The sequence below is a fragment of the Prionailurus viverrinus genome, chromosome B4 (assembly GCF_022837055.1).
Source record: "Prionailurus viverrinus isolate Anna chromosome B4, UM_Priviv_1.0, whole genome shotgun sequence".
Taxonomy (NCBI): Eukaryota; Metazoa; Chordata; class Mammalia; order Carnivora; family Felidae; genus Prionailurus; species Prionailurus viverrinus.
This window is the reverse complement of record NC_062567.1, coordinates 49,556,889-49,578,733: the sequence shown is the minus strand read 5'-3', so window position 1 is coordinate 49,578,733 and position 21,845 is coordinate 49,556,889. Positions and strand designations below refer to the sequence as shown.

Genomic DNA, 21,845 nt, shown 5'->3' with positions numbered 1-21,845 from the left:
TCCTTTTCTTTCTCCCAAAGGCACTTCCATCTATAATTAAGTAGTGGTGATGGTTGCAGAACACTATGAATACACTAAAAAAAAATACTAAATTGTACACTTGGGTTAACTTTACAGAATGAAAATTTATTTAAATATATACCTGACATGATCTTCCTATAACCATAAAATAAAACTTAGCTTTTCTGTAAGAGCCTCCTCATCTTCACACACTAAAGGTAGGCAAAAATTTTTAAACAATACAAAAGGCACTAACTATAAAAAATAAAAGCTAGAGAACTACAGGCCAATATCCCTGATGAATATGGATGCAAAAATTCTCAATAAGATACTAGCAAATCAAATTCAACAGCATATAAAAAGAATTATTCACCATGATCAAGTGGGATTCATTTCTGGGATGCAGGGCTGGTTCAACATTCGCAAATCAATCAACGTGATACATCACATTAGTAAAAGAAAAGATAAGAACCATATAATCCTGTCAATCGATGCAGAAAGGCCTTTGACAAAATTTAGCAACCTTTCTTTTTTTTTTTTTTTTAATTTTTTTAATTTTTTTTTTTATTTTTGGGACAGAGAGAGACAGAGCATGAACGGGGGAGGGGCAGAGAGAGAGGGAGACACAGAATCGGAAACAGGCTCCAGGCTCTGAGCCATCAGCCCAGAGCCTGACGCGGGGCTCGAACTCACGGACCGCGAGATCATGACCTGGCTGAAGTCGGACGCTTAACTGACTGCGCTACCCAGGCGCCCCTTAGCAACCTTTCTTAATAAAAACCCTCGAGAAAGTCGGGATAGAAGGAACATACTTAAACATCATAAAAGCCATTTATGAAAAGCCCACAGCTAACATCATCCTCAACGGGGAAAAACTGAGAGCTTTTTCCCTGAGATCAGGAACACGACAGGGATGTCCACTCTCACCGCTGTTGTTTAACATAGTGTTGCAAGTTCTAGCATCAGCAATCAGACAACAAAAGGAAATCAAAGGCATCAAAATTGGCAAAGATGAAGTCAAGCTTTCACTTTTGCAGATGATATTATACATGGAAAATCCGATAGACTCCACCAGAAGTCTGCTAGAACTGATACAGGAATTTAGCAAAGTTGCAGGATACAAAATCAACGTACAGAAATCAGTTGCATTCTTATACACTAATAATGAAGCAACAGAAAGACAAATAAAAAAACTGATCCCATTCACAATTGCACCAAGAAGCATAAAATACCTAGGAATAAATCTAGCCAAAGATGTAAAAGATCTATATGCTGAAAACTATAGAAAGCTTATGAAGGAAATTGAAGAAGATACAAAGAAATGCAAAAACATTCCGTGCTCATGGGTTGGAAGAATAAATACTGTCAAAATGTCAATACTACCCAAAGCTATCTACACATTCAATGCAATCCCAATCAAAATTGCACCAGCATTCTTCTCGAAACTAGAACAAGCAATCCTAAAATTCATATGGAACCACAAAAGGCCCCGAATAGCCAAAGGAATTTTGAAGAAGAAGACCAAAGCAGGAGGCATCACAATCCCAGACTTTAGCCTCTACTACAAAGCTGTCATCATCAAGACAGCATGGATTTGGCACAAAAACAGACACATAGACCAATGGAATAGAATAGAAACCCAGAACTAGACCCACAAACATATGGCCAACTAATCTTTGACAAAGCAGGAAAGAATATCCAATGGAAAAAAGTCTCTTTAACAAATGGTGCTGGGAGAACTGGACAGCAACATGCAGAAGGTTGAAACTAGACCACTTTCTCACACCATTCACAAAAATAAACTCAAAATGGATAAAGGACCTGAATGTGAGACACGAAACCATCAAAACCCTAGAGGAGAAAGCAGGAAAAGACCTCTCTGACCTCAGCCGTAGCAATCTCTTACTTGACACATCCCCAAAGTCAGGGGAATTAAAAGCAAAATGAACTACTGGGACCTTATGAAGATAAAAAGCTTCTGCACAGCAAAGGAAACAACCAACAAAACTAAAAGGCAACCAACGGAATGGGAAAAGATATTCGCAAATGACTTATCGGACAAAGGGCTAGTATCCAAAATCTATAAAGAGCTCACCAAACTCCACACCCGAAAAACAAATAACCCAGTGAAGAAATGGGCAGAAAACATGAATAGACACTTCTCTAAAGAAGACATCTGGATGGCCAACAGGCACATGAAAAGATGCTCAACGTCGCTCCTCATCAGGGAAATACAAATCAAAACCACACTCAGATATCACCTCATGCCAGTCAGAGTGGCCAAAATGAACAAATCAGGAGACTATAGATGCTGGAGAGGATATGGAGAAACGGGAACCCTCTTGCACTGTTGGTGGGAATGCAAATTGGTGCAGCCACTCTGGAAAACAGTGTGGAGGTTCCTCAAAAAATTAAACATAGACCTACCCTATGACCCAGCAATAGCACTGCTAGAATTTACCCAAGGGATACAGAAGTACTGATGCATAGGGGCACTTGTACCCCAATGTTCATAGCAGCACTCTCAACAGTAGCCAAATTATGGAAAGAGCCTAAATGTCCATCAACCGATGAATGGATAAAGAAATTGTGGTTTATATACACAATGGAGTACTACGTGGCAATGAGAAAGAATGAAATATGGCCCTTTGTAGCAACGTGGATGGAACTGGAGAGTGTGATGCTAAGTGAAATAAGCCATACAGAGAAAGACAGATACCATATGGTTTCACTCTTATGTGATCCTGAGAAACTTAACAGAAACCCATGGGGGAGGGGAAGGAAAAAAAAAAAAAAAAGAGGTTAGAGTGGAAGAGAGCCAAAGCATAAGAGACTCTTAAAAACAGAGCAAACTGAGGGTTTATGGGGGGTGGGAGGGAGGGGAGGGTAGGTGATGGGTATTGAGGAGGGCACCCGTTGGGATGAGCACTGGGTGTTGTATGGAAACCAATTTGACAATAAATTTCATATATTGAAAAAAAAAAAAAGCTGATAAATTAGATTTCGTTGAAATTTAAAACTTTTTCAAAAGATCCCATTAGGAAACCAAACACAGAAGGGATGTGCATATAACTGACAAAGAACTTATATCCAAAATATATAAAAATTTATACAATAGGGGCACCTGGGTGGCTCAGTCACTTAAGCCATCTGACTTTGGCTGAGGTCATGATCTCATGGTTTATGGGTTCAAATAGGCACTTCCCCAAAACAGGAAATTCAAATAGCCATAAGCACATGAAAATGTGCTCATCATTATTCACTGGGGAAATAAAAATGAAAGCAAAAATGAGATACCACTTATATATCCACCAGAATGGCTAAAATTAAAAGACATTTGATAATATAAGATAGAGCAACTAAAAACTCTAAGTCACTGCTGGTGGAAATGTAAATAATATGACCAATTTGGAGAAGAGTTTGTCATTTCCAAAGCTAAAAATGCCCTATTCTGGGGTGCCTGTGTAGCTCAGTCGGTTGAACATCCTTCTCTTGATCTTGGCTCAGGTCGTGATTTCATGGTTCATGGGATCAAGTCCTGTGTCAGGCTCCTCACTGGCAGTGTAGCACCTGCTTGGGATTCTCCACCTCCCTCTCTCTCTCAAAAATAAATAACTATTTAAAATGTAAATAAATAAACTGGTACAGCCAGAACTAAACCAGATGACAGAAATCTAATATGGCCTGAGGAGAATAACAGAGGACAGAATAGACTGGAAAATCATAATATGGCCTGCAGGGAAAAACAGAGGACAGGAGAAGAATAGATTGGAAAGGGTCATTAAAGAAATTCTATTTTACTAAAAAATATTTTTCATCAGGGTGGTGGTGACACAGGTGCATACATCACAGGTACATGCACACATATGAAACATATCTTTACACTGTTGAACACTTAAGTATACCTAAGACACTTTATTATACATTATAAGTAAAAACTTTAAAAAAAAAAGAGACTCACCTCAAACATCATCACCTCATGACCCTCTTTCTATAGCTGACTCCCACTTACCTTCTACTATTCCTCCACAGTCCCTATTATAGTATTTAATTGATACCTAATCTAAGTTTCCATAGAACCTTTCATACGTCACTATTAAAACACATAAAACATTTCATTACTTAAATTTAGATCTTATTTACCTTGCTTCCAAAATGCCTAGCACACTGCCATGTACTATAGATATCAATAAATGCTTTCTGAATTTAAATGATTCCTATGACTTATAGAACAATGCCTCACTAATTCATACTCCTAAACTTCTGTCTTTTTTTGTTTGTTTATTTATTTTGAGGGAGAGACAGAAAAGTATACGTGGTGGGAGGGGTAGAGAGAGAAAGAGACACAGAGTCTGAAGCAAGCTCCAGGCTCTGAGCTGTCAGCACAGAGCCTGAGGTGGGGCCTGACCTCACGAAAAGCAAGATCATGACCTGAGCCAAAGTCAGACACTTAACTGACTGAGCCACCCAGGCGCCCCAACTTTTATCTTTTAAAGACAACTTCATTGCCCCTCTCCAATGGGAATCTTCTACAGTTTCTAAAAGGAGGATCTGGGAGAAAAAAAGCATTTGACAGGCTTTGAAATCAATCTGCACATCACAATCAACCAGGAGAATTGCTGCCTTAAAGAAAAACATATAGAAATACAGCAAAAAAGTAAATGATTCTTTCACTTTAACAACAATAATCTCTTATGTTTATTGGATACATACTGTATGGGTCTATGAGGTAACTATTCTTACTAGCTACATCTTAATGGGAAGTTTAAAAACTGTCCCAGATCATACACTTCCAGAACATACCAGGGGTAGGATCTATAGTAAGACCCCAAGAAAGACTAGGGTGTTAAAGTTATAAGACCCACATGCCAACAGAAAGGTCAATGAGATCATTTATTTAAAAAAGAATAAAGAGAGGCTCCTGGCTGCCTCAGTCAGTAGAGCATTAGACTCTTGACCTCAGTATCATGAGTTCAAGCCCCATGCTGGGCACAGAGCTTGCTTAATAAAAATTAAAAAAAAATTTTTAAAGTAAATAGACAAAATTAAAAAGAAAGAAAAATAAACCCGAATAGTTAAACATAAGAATAGATAATCAGGGGCGCCTGGGTGACTCAGTCGGTTAAGCATCTGACTTCGTCTCAGGTCATGATCTCACAGCTAGTGGGTTCGAGCCCCATATCGGGCTCTGTGCTGACAGCTCAGAGCCTGGAGCCTGCTTCGCATTCTGTGTCACCCTCTCTCTTTGCCACTATCCTCTTCATCCTCTGTTTCTCTCAAAAATAAACATTAAAAAAAGAAAAAGAAAAAGAAAAAAAGGATACCCAAACTTCCTCATAATGAAAGAGAAGCAAATTAAAACTACATTAGGATGAAAACAAGAAAAAAACCTACACAACGATGGAATTTCTAATCTATTAGATTGGCAAAAATCCAAAAGTTTGAGACCACCTTCTCATCTTAGCACAGCTACTGAGAAGGCAAACGTTCTAACAATGATGATGAGGACACAAACCCTAAGGAGGGCAATTTGGCAAGATTTATCAAAATCATCAATGCTTATATAGCCTTTGATCCACCCACTCATGTCACTTCGGGGAATTCTTCCTCCATATATATTTACACATGTACAAAATGACACGTATGTTCCAAGATTTATCACTGCAGCACTATTTATAATAGCCAAAGACTAGAAATAACCCAAGTGTCTATACAAATTTGGTTAAATAAACTGAAAGAATACTCTCTAGGAGCAAATATAGAAAGATCTCTAGAATAGAGTAAGTTTAAAAAGCAAGGTACACATACATGCAAAAAAGAGGTTAACAGTGGGAGAAACTTGGCATAGGGTATAAGGGAACTTTATAATCCTTGTAATATTACTGTGTATCTAAAACTGCTCTAAAATAAAAGGTTGATTAAAGAAAAAAATAATAAGGTATATGGGGTGCCTGGCTGGCACAGTCAGTAGAGCATGTGACTTCTGATTTCAGAGATTTGAGTTTGAGTCCCACACTGGGTATGGAGATTACTTAAAAATAAAATCATTAAAAAAAAAAAAATTACAGGGGTATCTGGGTAGCTCAGTCGGTTAAGCATCCGACTTAATTTCGGCTCAGGTCATGATCTCGCGGTTCCTGAGTTTGAGCCCTGCATACAGCTCTGCACTGACAGTGTAGAGACTGCTTGGGATTCTCTGTCTGACCCTCCCCTGCTTGTGCACGCTCTCTCTCACTCTCTCTCAAAATCAATCAACCAACCAACCAACCAACCAACCAACAAACAAACAAACATTTAAAAAAAATAGTTAGAAATAAAGTACAGACAGTATATAGTTTACTGGATTTTGTGTAAGAAAGAAGAATGAAACTACATATATTGGTTCATAAAGAAATACTAGAATTCACTAGAAACTAGTAACAGTGGTTACATATTTGAGGAAGAGGAAGAAGGAAAGAAGAAAAGGGAGCAAGATTTCTCTACATAAATAATTTCCTTAAAAATTTTTTTAACTTGGGGCGCCTGGTGGCCCAGTTTGTTGAGAGTCTGACATTAGCTCAGCTCATAATCTCATGGTGCCTGAGTTTGAGCCTCGCATTGGGGTCTGTGCTGACAGCTTAAAGCCTGAAGCCTGCTTCTGATTCTGTGTCTCCTCTCTCTGCCCCTCCCCTGTTGGCACTGTCTCTCTCTCTCTCTCTCTCAAAATTAAACATTAAAAATTAAAAAAAAATTTTTTTTAACTTGTTAAAGATTGTCTTTTCAAAATAAACTAATTTTTTAAAAAGCAGCTCCATAAGAATTACCTCCTTGTCTAATGAAACCCAAGGGAAGTTTCTGGCACGGTATTTACATACCAGTAAATTATGGGTTTAACAACTATTAAAGTTTTCTAAACACAAACTTTTAACCTCTATGGTATATGCTTTCCATAATTACAAACCAAAATATTTTGTTTAATTTTTAATGAAGATAAATGGAAAAACGGTTTTTACAGAACTGGTTCTTCATACAATTTTTCAGAATACATCTACTTGACACAGTAATTTACAACTAAACTCAGTACCATGACCTCAAACCTGGGTGAAAGCAATCAATTCCCTTAACGTTGTACAATTTCACTTTTTGGAATTATTAATAATCAGTGTTGTTTGCTAATAAAAAGGCTGAAACCTATAGCAGTGAAAACACACATCACAAGGTATTAAAAGCCACCAATTTTAAAGACATGCATTCAAACAGGTCTGCCCATTAGCTATTCTCAATCCACCCTCCACAGTGACTTTTTTCTGTTCTCCAAATTTTACAAATTGGATTAAATTATCTTTACCTCCATCGCTTTTTTAAATTCCATGTATCTACAGAAATATTTTTAAACATTGCTAGAAGGGCAAAAATATGCCCATTAAGAAATATATCAACCAGGGGCACCTGGGTGGCTCAGTCGGTTAAGTGTCTGACTTCGGCTCAGGTTATGAACTCGCAGTTTGTGAGTTCGAGCCCCATGTCGGGCTCTGTGCTGACAGCTCAGAGCCTGGAACGTGCTTCAGATTCTATGTCTCCCTCTCCCTCTGCCCCTCCCCTGCTCATGCTCTGACTCTCTCTGTCCTTCAATAATAAATAAACGTTTAAAAAAAAATTTTTAAAGAAATACATCAACTAAAAGTTAAAAACAACTCACATATACTTACTTACCTTAAAAGGTTTGTCTCCACTGTGTGTCAGCATATGCCTCTGTAACCAACTCTGACTGGTTGATGGAGTGTTATATACTTTACAACCTTTCCATAAGCAAACAAATACCTGTTAAAAGAAGAGCCATAATAATTTTCATCACTTATTTCAACAGAGTTTTATTCCTTGTAAGTTCAAATGAACATGCTGCAAGTCTTTAACTGACAGAAAGAGCCATTAATGTAGGAGTCAATCAAAATGCTTAACATAGTTAAACTTCTGAACTTCCAGTATGAAAAGCACAGTGTCAACCCTTTCCCCTTAAGGCTGCTGTCCAATTCCCTCAATGGGGACTGAAAAGCCAATCCCAAAAGTGTCACTCAGAAGGCAAAATTCAAAATATTAACAATATACCCTTGGAACCAGAACTATACACCATTATTTTGTATTTACTGCATGAGGGAACTAACATGTATTATTTGTAACAGGAAAATATAACGGTATAAAGAAATAATGAAAATAAATCAAAATACTCAAATATTAATCTCTGAAGATGAATGTCAGAAAATGAGTATAGTAATTAAATTACTAAGTTAAAATTTTCTGCTCTAGATTCCTTATTCTCATATGCATGCTAATACTTATTTTTATACTGTTCTATTCTTTAAAAACTATTTCCCATTATCTTATGAAACAAAATCTAATACAAAATGTTAAATTAATACAGTTGTAAAAGCAATGGGCATAAGATGTTTATCATAACAGATCCACATTCTTGGATTCAGGTAATTGAGTATGACTGGGTTTGGAAAATACCAGTCTAACAACTAACAATCTAATCTTTATCATCTTCTTACTAGTGACATATCAAGTTTCTAACTGATTGTATTTCCATCAAACTGAACATTTAAAATTGCTTCCCAACACCAGTAAAAGAAGTCTGAATCCACTGTAGTTATAGCCTTCAAAGAGCCACTTATATATAAGCTCTGTTCTTTTCTAAGGGAAGAGTAATTATAAACAGAGCCATACTTTCAAGACTGTAACATACTACATGTAGAATAGAATGAAGATACATGCAAAAATGAAGCATCATTAAACAGTTTAAAATAAACTTTTTTTAAAGCCTAGAAAAATCAACAGTCTAAAATAACTGAATTTTTACTCAAAACCAAAGTCATTTTATATTAGATAGGTCTAACAAGGCAATACTGCTATTGCTATTTGATATGACTGTTTATAGAGTTATCATGTATCCTGATTCCTCTATAGACTGGCTCATTTCTTTTAATTAAACAGACATAGAAATCAAAACATTTCCTCCTTCATATTTAAAATCCTTGACCCTAGTTTGTGTTTATAAAATGATTCCACAAGTTCCCAGAATTCAAAGCTACTTTTTAAAATGAATCCAAAAAAAGGAAAAAATGTTTTCAAAACTACATGAATTGTGTTGTGGAAATTAATTCAATAATATTTAATAATCACATGCAGATAATCAGTACTGCTATCTATCAACTTCCTGACAACTCTGAGTCTTAAATGTTCAAGCAATAAATAGGAATCAGAGATTGATTTAAAATTCTCTCACAAGCCATACCACATAAAGAGAGATGCATTAAAGTAACTGGAAACAAATCTACCGTCATTTATGTAATAATTTTTAAAACAGTGAAGAATTCTGTTGTCTTAACTCTTAACCTCTGTGCTGAGTTACTCTCAAAGAAACAAGAAGATAAATATTCAAACACTGCCCCTTACATTAGCCAACCACTATATGTGAAAGAAACAACAATCTCTGACTAGCAATTTTTTTTTCCTAGAAATAAACACAAATATGGAGACAATGGCAGACTGTAATTCCACCAGATAATAGCCTTCAAGATGAGTAGTTATGGTACAGACTCTAGATAAAATAATGTCTAGTAACACTATTAGAGCAACACCTTCAGGTTCAAAGAAAAACCATAACCTTCAACCTAATGAATTTTATAGGAAATGGAAATAAGTGTAAAGAGACCAAAGCTAACTATATTTAGCTATACTGGGGTGAAATATTTAGAAAATAATTTTGGGGTTTGGAGAGAGGGGGAGAGGAAGCACTAAATTTGCACAAAGACAAAACAGGCACTAAAACTCCACACCATGGATCCACAAAAATCACAAAACTGTTAAAAGCTGAATTTCTTTCCCTAATCTATGTTAGGACACTCTTTGATAAAGAGTTAAAATCTGACAGAAGGGTCTTTCTTCAAACCTGAGAGTTTTTAGATGCACAATATATGAAAAACATTCTCATAATCAATTTTTAGAAACTTCTTCATTGTAAAAATTAACTCTGAAAACCAAACACCACAGGAATCTAATCCACATGTGAAAGGAATTATTCAAGCATAAAATCTATCATGCTTCCTCTATAATACCTTACGATGAATTAAGTTCTAAAAAAAAAAATGAATTAAGATCTAGCTATACTAATCAGAATACTGAGGCACATAGGTACATAGTCTAGTCTCTCATAATAGACAGACTTATATTAGGTTATTAAATGTAACAAAAATAGCACAAAGTAAATGACCTGAATTGTATACAGAGCTTTCATACTTTGCAGCTTTGTAATCTTGGAAGAATCATTTCTTTAAGCGTCTATTTCCTTTCTCATCAGACACTACGAGCACACATTTGCTAACTCCAAAATACAATGAAAATGCAAGATGATACTCTAAACTATTTAACAGAAAAATTGGGTTTATATTAGACACTGGAGGCCCCTTTTCAAAATAACTGCCACCAAATAAATTTTTCTGCCAAACTATCTTTAAAAATCAAATCAAAACACACAGTTATTAAAAGAATATTTGTGGAGGTGGCTGTGTGGCTTGGTCAGTTAACCGATCGACTCCCTGATTTCAACTCAGGGATACCCACATCAGGCTCCATGCTGGGCGTGTAGCCTGTTTTGGATTCTCTTTCTTTCTTTCCCCCTCTCGCTCTCTCCCCTCCTTCTCCCCCAACCCCCATCCCTCCCTGGCTCTCTCTCAAACAAAACTAAACTAAATTAAATTAAATTAAATTAAACTAAATTAAATCAGAATATTTTTGGACTACCAAAGAATCTTCAAATTTATAATGACCCAACTAAAGATGTAGAGGTCTAAAATTTCAATTTTACAGGTTTGGGCTTTCTGTTGAGAAGTCCTTCAGAAATCCTCACTCATTCAAAATGTCAACTTTAAGGCAACTCCTCCAAAATGCCAAAAATGGAAAAGACTGGTACAAACCTGAGAACCAAGAGTAGTGTTAAGTGTTCTTCACTTTCATCAATTTCTTTGACCAAATGCAGCAACATATTTTTCTGAATTTATTCATGGCCTACACCTTTGACAGCTTGTGTGACAGTATAAAGATACTTGTACTTATCTGGTCACTAACATTTCACACTAAAGTGTGCAAATGATCCATTAAAATTTTCTGTAAGTCAATTGTAAAATCTACTGCAAAAAAAAATTGCAATGTAACCTGACAGAATCTAAGTATGCATAAGGAAAATTCAGTTAGTAGTAAGGTAAATTAAAATCAGCCAAATATATTCTAAATAGAGCCAGAAGGCAATATAATTTACATGCAGGAGTGGGGGAAGGGGCTGGCTTTACTAAGGAATTAGATTCCTTCTGCAGTAAAATGATACCAAAAGATTTTGTATAAAGCAAGAGATAATACCATCTAAAGTCAGGAAGGGATTGGATGATTTTTATGGATCCCTTAAACTTTTATTTTTTTTTGTTTAATGTTTTATTTTATTTTTGAGGGTGGGGGGCAGAGAGAAAGGGAGACATAGAATGTGAAGAGGGTCTAGGCTCCAAGCTATCAGCACAGAGCCCAACGCGAGGCTTGAACCCATGAACTGTGAGGTCATGACTTGAGCCAAAGTCGGATGCTTAACTGACTGAGCTACCAGGCACCCCAAGCTTTAATATTACTTAGAAAAAACCCAGCTCACTCTTTTACAAAATGCGAACAAAAGAGAAATAAAGTATTTTTTACATGTAATTATTGTTTCTAATCAGTTTGTTCTTCCAAGATCTAAAACAACAGCTATCATTTTATATCCTATTATTTTTAGCCACATTAAATGAACATTTTCAATTTTCTCTGTTAAAAGAACAGAGGACAAATTTAATAAAACAGAGGACAAAAATATTTAATAGAACACTCAAATTACAAGAATTAAGTATTTTTCCTTTATTACAAAATCTATGACCAATTTCATGCACGTTTTAGGAGCTACCAGATAGGCAATCAAAACTCAAAGTGACCTCCTAAGATTGATTTCACTTTCTAGTCTCATTCCAATTTAAACCTGAGTGTCATTTTATGTAACATATAAAGGTAACTGATCTTATTCAAGCCTTTGAATAATACCCTATCGTCCCTTCCCCAAAATCTCCTTCAGGCCCTCTGCCCTCAAACATACCAAGAACATACACAAAAATGAACTTAATAAAATGACACGTGTAAAATAACTCGTGCATCAAGAAACACAAACAGGTTTCTTTCTGGCAAATCTGTTTTTTTTTTTTTTTTTTAATAAGAAATAGTTAAGACGGAAAGAACACAACACTAAAGGATGTTACTAAACCACAGAAATCCTAGAAGACAAAGTTTCCTGCTTACCAAGACTTCAGTGTATATGAATAGGACACTGGGATTTGAAATGTGATTAATAAAATACCTCATTCTAGTTTTTGAAATCCAATCATGCACAGAAGTATGACCCCAGAACCCGATTCTATTATACCTAATGAAAAAAAGTTAAAAAATGTTTTGCTTCTTTTAGTGTTTTAAATAGGAAAAAGTACTTTCATGAGTCTTCCTTAAAAGGCATATTCACTCACGCACGCTCTCTTTCAAAAATAAACATGAAAGAAAGAAAAGAAAAGAAAAGAAAAGAAAAGAAAAGAAAAGAAAAGAAAAGAAAATTGGGGCAGCTAGGTGGCTCAGTCAGTTAAGCATACGACTTCAGCTCAGGTCATGATCTTGCAGTTCGTGAGTTTGAACCCCGCATCAGGCTCTGTGCTAACAGCTAGGACCCTAGAGCCTGCTTCGGATTCTGTCTCCCTCTCTCTCTGCCCCTCCCCCACTCATGCTGTCTCTCTCTCAAAAATAATAAATATTTTTTTAAAAAGGTATTTTTTAAAAATTAAAAAAAAAAGGTACACTCACAATCTGGTGTTTAAGTGGTTAGCTTAACTTTTGAAATAGAAGAATCTACCCACTTTGATATATGAAAAGGTCAATGAAGACCCAAACTCTACCCAATTTCAGCCTCCAAATATAATTAAAGTCCATGTGACATGGAAATATAAAAAGCTTAAAGGGGGGATGGGGGGAGAGAGAAGTTTCTAAGCTATTATATGATGGTTTTGTTTTCCCAGGGTGAAGATTAGAGTGGGATGAGAAAAAGAACAGGAATTAATATAGTATTCAGATCTTGCTAACATACTACTCCAATAAAACCGTCAACTTTTAGTAAGTAGAAGCATAAAGTCCTCTAGAGTTACCAATTTTTTCCTCATTTGCTTCTGTTCCATTAAGACAGTTTAACACTTGGGGTAGAAAGAAGAGATAAGAAATCTAAACAAAAATTATGTTATGAAAATCAGCTGTTTTCCAGGTGTATGAGGTACCTAGAACAAAGTCATGAAGACAGAAAGTAGAACTGGGGTGCTGAGGAAAGGGAGGAATGGGGAATTATTGTTGAATGGGTACAGATGTCAGTTTGATATATTAAACAATTCTGGAGATAGACAGTGATGATGGTTGTACAACAATATAAATGTACTTAACGTCAATGAACTCTACACTTAAAAACACTTATTTTTTTAAAGTTCCCTTCAAAGAGGCCATAAAAAAAAAAAAAAAAAAAAAAAGATGTCCCAACCAACATCCACTCTATTTTAAGCACAAAACCAGATCAAGATTTCCTGTTACATAGTTGTACATAGTTTTCAAAGTTTCATTCATTCATCGGTATACAGACTGAAAGCTTGATCTATAGGCCAATGACTGATATGTAAAAATAATCTGTATTTTCTCTATTCTCTAATATTTGTAGTTTAGCAATTAATGTCCTTCAAAGATCAGGCCTCCTTTCTGTGGTCAAAACAGCATTAAGCTTAAAATTAGCCAGAGAATCCTATTTTTAATAAAGTAATTTTATAAGTAAGTATTTGAGAAATGACACGGGGGGGGGGGTCATTTCAACAAGTTTATACTTATTGTAGAAATACCAAGACTTCATGCCTTGCTCTATGACATAAGGTAAATATAGCTGCCGTGACTACATGATAGATTCAGTCTGCACCTCGATTCCTTCTGTAGATCCTTAAAGAGCTGAAAACATTCTCATAAGGCTATGTACCAACTCCTCAATGTGTAAGATCTAAGACTTAGAAATGTGAGATTTTCCCACACCTACTACACGAAGCTCAGTAACCTTCTACATAGTTCATGATCCTATATACAGTTGCTAAATCAAGTGACTAAAAAAGCATCATGCCATGGCTCAAAAGACTATCTTAGTGATATATACCAAATGATATCAAGCACTGGCTCACAAAAAACAACTCTATAATAACTAGGAAACCAACTTGGTTAACATAGCTCACAATAAAAATCTGATACATGTAAGCAGGGAAAAAAGACTGTTACAAAAGTAACCTAACCACTGAGCTGGGTTGGGTTAAGCGGTGAAAATACCATATGATGGGCAAATTTCTTTAATACACTATCTGTTGTCTACCTAGACATCACAAAATTCAAATCTAGTAAGACAAATATTTACTTATCAAATTTCAGTAATCAAAAAATTGCTGATACATTACAACATACTGTGACAACGGCAAAGATTTCTTAAAAGATTTCAATGCACAAATACCACTGGTTACAACGTGAGAGGTGCTTATATGGTTGCATGTTTTGAAAAAGATCAATGCAATCTAACTATCAATGCAACCTTGGAAACAGCTACCCACTCACTTAAACCATAATGATCCTAAACCATTTTAGTATCAGTAGATCTCAACAGTGATGGCAAGCTGATAGGAAATATGTGGCCTAAAGATTATCTGTACTTAACAATGTGACATTAATTTCTGGAAAGTGCACTAAAGTGTGGTTAACTATTCAAGACAAACCTAGATAAAATTGAAAAAAGTTGTAAGTAACATTATAATACTTTGATCCATTATACTTTGACTCACCTAATTTGCTTAGCTCTTAAATCACTATCCAATAAAAATTATATAGACTGACACAATTAAATTTATTCCTAAAAAGGTATAGGTCAATACTCACTAACCAGAACTTCCTATCTAAGCCAGCTCTGTTAAGACCTGGGAAAAGATGATCAATTCTCATTCACAAATAATGACTGCAAGCCATCATTTAACAGAACTGTTTATACTAATCCTGTAGAAAGTCTAATATTACCGTTGTATTTTAGAAAACTGAATTTCTTCGCACTGTATTTAGAAAGTCTAATCTCTTCTAAGAGCAAATTAAAATCCAACACATATGTTCATTTGATCCTATCAAGTTATGTGGGAAATAAATGAAAAAAAATTGAAAAAAATAAAAGCCTGTGTAAAAACAATCTCAAATTACTTAAAAAAAAAAAAAAAAAAAAAGCCTAGCTAGCAATTACAAATTAATAAAACTAATGAAAACAGGGAGTGAAAAAAAGAAATGACAAAACCAACCCCTCCTCGCTGACCATCTACATGTATGGAACGGATGTGATCTGCCAGATCTGGACTAGAGTTGAAGCAAGCCTGGCACTGGTCCCAACAACAATTATAGGCAATATTTTTGCTTGAAGAAGTAGTGCTTCCTTGTCCATTCATCATTGCTGGAGTTGAACGCCCACTGGAAATTGTGCTGTCTACATCCATTATAGTACTGCTTATGCTACAAAAGAAGAAAAAAGGCTGTGTTATTCCTAGAAATTCACTAACATGAATATGATCTTATACTTAATTAAGATTACTACTTGACATTCTGCTCCATACAAAGCATACTAAACCATATTTTCTATTAGAAAACAACACTGCTTTGAAATCATTTAGTTGGCAATAAAGTGCAAATCAAGGCAAAAAAAAAAAAAAAAAAAAAGAAATGCTGGTACCTCAAAACCAGATATGGGATACTTTAAGTAACTTTTGGCAGACATGAACTCAATACTATAACCTACAGAAAGCAAACACACACACACACACACACACACACACACACACACACACACACACACCCCATACATACAGCTCATCAAATTTCAGCCCTTGCATAGTTCTGAGAAGCACAATAAATAGAGTTATAGTGTCCAGCCATAAATGATTCAGAACCAAGAGTGTGTTTACAATTCTGCAAATCACTTGTTAATCCATAATCATTTCCTCTATTCACTAATCTAAGAATACAACTGCTGTCATATCCTACTTCTCTCCATCTCAAAAAAGTTGGGAAATTGTGCAATATTTTCCCTTCTAAATAAACAAGCAGAAGAGAGAAAACTGGGTGCAATAAAAAGTTTCTCCAATTTTACCAAAGTCCAAATAAAATGTCTTTTTCTAGACCTCAATTTTTTTTTTTTGCTAATCTCTATCCACAAAAAAAGGACTGAAAAAGCCAATCTTTTTTATTCACTGAAGTATAACATATTAGTGACCCTTTTATTTACTAAGAAAATTACATACTAGTAGAAATAAAAGTAAAAAAAAAAAAAAAAGAAAGAAATGAAAGCCTTCCTTTCAAAAGCAATTCATTTAAGGGGACGGCTGGCTGGCATAGTCAGTAGAGCATCTGACTCTTGATCTCAGGGTTGTAGGTTCAAGCCCCATGCTGGATGTAGAGATCACTTAAAAATAAAATCTTTTTGGGGCGCCTGGGTGGCTCAGTCGGTTAAGCATCCGATTTCAGCTCAGGTCATGATCTTAAGGTTCAAAAGTTCAAGCCCTGCATCGGGCTCTGTGCTGACACAGCCCAGAGCCTGGAGCCTGCTTCGGATTCTGTGTCTCCCTCTCTCAACCCCTCACTCGCTCACACTCTATCTCTCTCTCTCACAAATAAACAAAATTTTTAATAAAATAAAAATAAAATTTTTAAAAAATTAAAAGCAATTCATTAAAACAATTTTTTTCAGTATCTTCCCAACAGAGACTACAGGAAAGTAGCTTCAACCAGAGGGCTCAACAGTAAGAATGTTTGCACATTAAATCCATCAAAAGCTATTTATTTATCTGCTTGCAATCTAAGTACCAATAAATTATGAAAATTATATTAACTTTTAAGGAGTATGCTTCCCGACTCCCAAGTTTTTACTACAGAAAATTTCAAAGACACAGAAAAGTTACACAAATTTGAACTTAATTTACATTTTGGGGACACCTGGCTGGCTCAGTCAGTACAGCCTGCGACTCCTGATCTCAGGGTTGTAAGTTCAAGTGTCATGTTGGGTATAGAGATCACTTAAAATAATTTTTTTTAATTTACATTTTGTCCTACTTGCTATATGTAATTTGTTTTTCTCAATCATCTGCAAGTTGCAAACGTGATACTTCAACCACAATCACTTCAGCACACACCATCTAAAAATAAGAACATTTATCTATAATCACAACTTCATTTACTTATATGTAAGAGTCAAAATAAAGTTTAACTTATTAAAGTAAAAATGATTTGTGTCTGGGGGTAACTCAATCAGTTGAGCTTCAGACTCCTGATTTCAGGTAGTGATCCCAGGGTTATGGGCTTGAGCCCCGCGTCAGGCTGCAAGCTGAGCATGGAGCCGACTTGAGATTCTCCATCTCCCTCTGCCCTTCTCCTGCTAGGGCTCTCTCTTGAAATAAATAAATACATAAACTTAAAAAAAAAAAAGTGTCTAACATCCAATGCACCCATTTAAAAAGAGCTAGCAAAAATGTTTTTTTTTTTAATAGGATGCTTCAGACATGAAAAATGTCTGATTCCCCTTTAAAGAATATTCACATGCTTAAATTCATCTGGCTATCTACCAATCAATGTAAGTTCTAAATTAGAACTTTAAAACTTCATTCTAAACTTTGTAATCTTGGGGCACCTGGATGGTTCAATCCATAGAACATGCAACTCTTTACCTCAGGGTCGTGAGTTTGAGCCCCACGTTGGGTGTAGATATTAAAAAATTTTTCTGTAATCTCTATTAAGTTCTCAAATGCAAATAAGCTTGGTTATCTGAATACTTAGTCATTTTTTTGCAGGAATAAATTGTGACTATGGCGTTTTTTCTATACAGAAATACATTATTTTTATTTGGGCCCTAGGAATTTCAAGTTTCATGAGGCCCTTAACCCATGAAACAATCACCTATTTTCCTAGATTTCATAGATTTTAAAACATTTTAACTGTAATGCTCATACTTTTATAAACCATACTAGTTAACACCAAAGGCAAATAAAATATTAATAGTTTTCAGTGGACAACCAACCACACTCAAATTATAAACCATCTTAGGAAAAGAGATTAATCTCAATGATCTATTGCAATGCAATCTCTAAGGTATAGCAAAGTGTAACACACACACACACACATACACACACACACACACACACACACACACACACACAGGGTAGTAATGCTCCAATTTCCATATCCATACCTAGGCCGGGGAGGGAGACAGATATAGACATGGGTGTTCTCTCAAGACAAAACTTTTGTTGTTGTTGTTGTTGTTGTTGTTTTAAGGCAAAACTTCTTTTGAAGGATACACAAAACATCATCCATGTTTTTTTGGAGGGGCAGATGGAGGATCAGAAGGAGAGAAACTTTCACTATAAATACCTTTTTGTATCACTTTTAACCACATACCTGTACTGCTTTTATGGAAAAGTCCAAACTTAGTTGAAAATAAAACCAATTTTCTTTAAATTGGACAAAGAAAGGCCAAAAGACTCATAATAAATCCAACTAGCAATATACAGTCTATCTAAATAGTGCTTAATGCACTTTTGTTTATTAATCTTACCATAGAAGGGGAACCTTGTAACTGCAAACATCCATATACACTGAAGATCATGTAATCAGTCTATGTGCAGTATCACTGAAACACAAGCCTTCATGTGGATACAGATCCTCATAAAAAGACAGTATAATGCTGATATTAAGAATATGAACTGTGTCTATCATTGGCAACTGAGCTGCATATGCAATGGCAGAGGTGGTAAGGGACAGACCTCATGCCCTAGAAGACTCAAGAGACCTTCACATATGTGCAGCATACCAGAGCCTCCCAAAGCCTAGCAGGGCCAAATGGAGTCCTGCTGCGTAGCCCCTCTTAGGCTCCTGCAAATTCTAGGAGATGTCCAAATCCTAAGCCTCCAGGATCCCTTTTGGCCCTAGATCCATGCTGGAATCTATGGTTTTCTCCACTCCTAAGACAAAAAGGCAACAGTCCTGACGTGGGAGAGCAAAAGAGACAAGTTATAGTTAATTTTTTATTTTGACAGGACACTGAGCTAGATATAGATCCCATAGAAAACAGTGTCCTTCCTCCTGTAACAGTAAGATAACAAGATGATCTGAACTAGAAGAAAACATTCCACCTGATCCTGTAATATTCCTAGGATCGTACATATTAACATTTTTCATTCACTTAGTTCTCCTTCCCAGTGAACACCTACTAATTCTGTAAAATGTGAACAAAAGCAGCCTAGTATTTGGAAGGAAACTTAAGCCAGAAAAAAGCACTCCTCTACTATTCAGATAGTTACAATAATCTAATGGAGTGCTTCTCAATTTAATAATCTAACAATCACCTGGGATCTTATTACGTGCAGATACCAATTTAGTGAATTTTGGGGTAGGACCAGAGATAACTGTATTTTTCTTTTGAGATACTGTATTTTTAATAAGCACCTACTTGTTGATGCTATTGCTACAACATTTTGAGTAGCAAGACTAAAAGATCTTTTACTATTACCCAAGTAAGACAGGTCAGACTATCTCATGAAGTGTGTGTCTGATACTGCACAATGATATAAACTAAAGCATACACAAAAACAGACACACACACACACACACACACACACACACACATATCCTGTGACAACACATAATCCTTAAGTTTCAAAAAAAAAAGAAAATCCCACACGATGTTAGAAATTCACACGCAATATTTAGGGAAGGACAGGAAGGATTTTCAACATAACAACATTTTCTCTCTTTTCCATGGACCATTTTCCTCTTAAGAAACTACCCGGCACACCAGCCATTTCTACCATAACATCTAGAGTAAACTACATTGCTATTATGAAAATTATTTCCTCTGGGGGCACCTGGGTGGCTCAGTCGGTTAAGCATCCGACTTCGGCTCAGGTCATGATCTCACGGTTTATGAGTTTGAGCCCCGCATTGGGCTCTGTGCTGATAGCTCAGAGCCTGGAGCCTGTGTCTCCCTCTCTCTCTCTCTCTAGGCCCCTCCCCGCCCCTGCTCACACTCTGCTTTCTCTCTCAAAAATAAATAAACATTAAAAAAAAAATTATGTCCTCTGGGAACTCAAGGGCCAACCAACACATGTAAGAATATACCCTTCTTTGAGAACTCAAATTACTGTCAAGCAAAACATTTGTGTGTAGACATAACCATAGCCGTCAGGGTTGCCAACTTTGAAAAGCAAAGGGCAGATTACTAATGACAAAACACAGGAATAGAGGAAGCAATACATGGATGTTACATTATCAAGATGGAGGACAAGCCCACGGTCTAAATGCAACAGAATAAGAAAAGCTCACTGATATAGTTTCAGATCCCACATTGCAAACACTGTAAAAAAACTATCACCGTCAAGTTTGGGTGTATAATCAAATAGCCACACAATTAATCTAAAAAGGTTATTAAAAAACTCCTTCCTTTTCCAACTACATATCTGTATGAGGCCAGTCTTCACATAGTTCAACCAAATCAATTCACTACAACAGACTGAATGCAGAAGTAGATATGAAAAACTAGCTGTAAAGTCAGATATTAAAGATGTTAAATATAAAACAACATCACTCTTCTATTTTTTTAACAGTAAAAGTTATTTTACATTAAGAAAATACTATGTAGGGGTGCCTGGCTGGCTCAGTTGGTAAAGCATGCAACTACTGGTCTCAGGGTCTTAAGTTCAAGCCCCACATTAGGCATGAAGCCTATGCGGAAGGAAGGAAGGAAGGAAGGAAGGAAGGAAGGAAGGAAGGAAGAAAAGAAACAAAGAAACATATAATTGGTTTATTTTTAATGTTTCTAAAGTTCTTGGTTTTAATTTCTAATCCTATAAGTTTACTGATAAATATAACCCACATAAACAAAAGATCTTTAATTTTTTTTAATAACTTTAACAGGTTTATTGAGATATAATTCATATTCCTAAATACTTAAGAAAGCAAAGGAGTTTTTTAAAGTAAAATGTTCAAGAACCACTGTTCTGGTGCAAAGTTTAAATGACTCTCTAAAATGTACTGGAAAGAGTAGGTTTCTGAGCTGGAATATTTTTATTTTATTTGGAGTTTAATTCCTGAATTCGAAATTGAATCTGAGGTCCAATGGGTAGAGAAGCTTTATCAGGAGCCTTCTTTTCAGTTACCTGTGAGGAAATTCATTTGTACTATGGATTCTCCTTGGTATCTTAAAGTTAGAAATGTCTAACTTTATTTTTTTTTTAATTTTTTTTAATGTTTATTTATTTTTGAGAGAGAGAGAGAGAGAGAGAGAGAGAGAGAGAGAGAGAGCAAGCATGAGTGGGGGAGGGGCAGAGAGAGAGGGAGACACAGAACCCGAAACAGGCTCCAGGCTCTGAGCTGTCAGCACAGAGCCCAACACAGGGCTTGAACTCACAGACAGCGAGATCATGACTTGAGCCGAAGTTGGACGCTCAACCGAATGAGCCACCCAGGTGCCCCCCTAAAATGTCTAACTTTAAAGGAGAGTTAGGAACAGAGACCCAAATGGATATGGGTGTATAATTTGAATTTAAGTATAATTTACTCTCTTCACTCAAAAAAAAATTAAAACATCAGAATTTCCTATAAATATGTCATTCATTAGCAAAGTTGCAGGTCTGTACTATAGACTTAATTTAGGCCATTTATAAATTAGTCCA

At 35.8% G+C, this 21,845-nt stretch overlaps 1 protein-coding gene across 2 annotated transcripts in view; it reads right to left on the bottom strand.

Moving 5' to 3' along the window:
• The window catches only part of AEBP2 (AE binding protein 2), a 72,614-nt gene that overhangs the window by 32,700 nt on the left and 18,069 nt on the right, over positions 1–21,845 (bottom strand). For both annotated transcript variants that reach the window (XM_047866943.1, XM_047866944.1), the window contains 2 exons: positions 15,432–15,639; positions 7,693–7,800 (listed from right to left, as the gene is read on the bottom strand). In XM_047866943.1, coding sequence (XP_047722899.1) covers positions 7,693–7,800; positions 15,432–15,639 — 316 coding nt within the window. The remainder of the gene's footprint in view (positions 1–7,692; positions 7,801–15,431; positions 15,640–21,845) is intronic.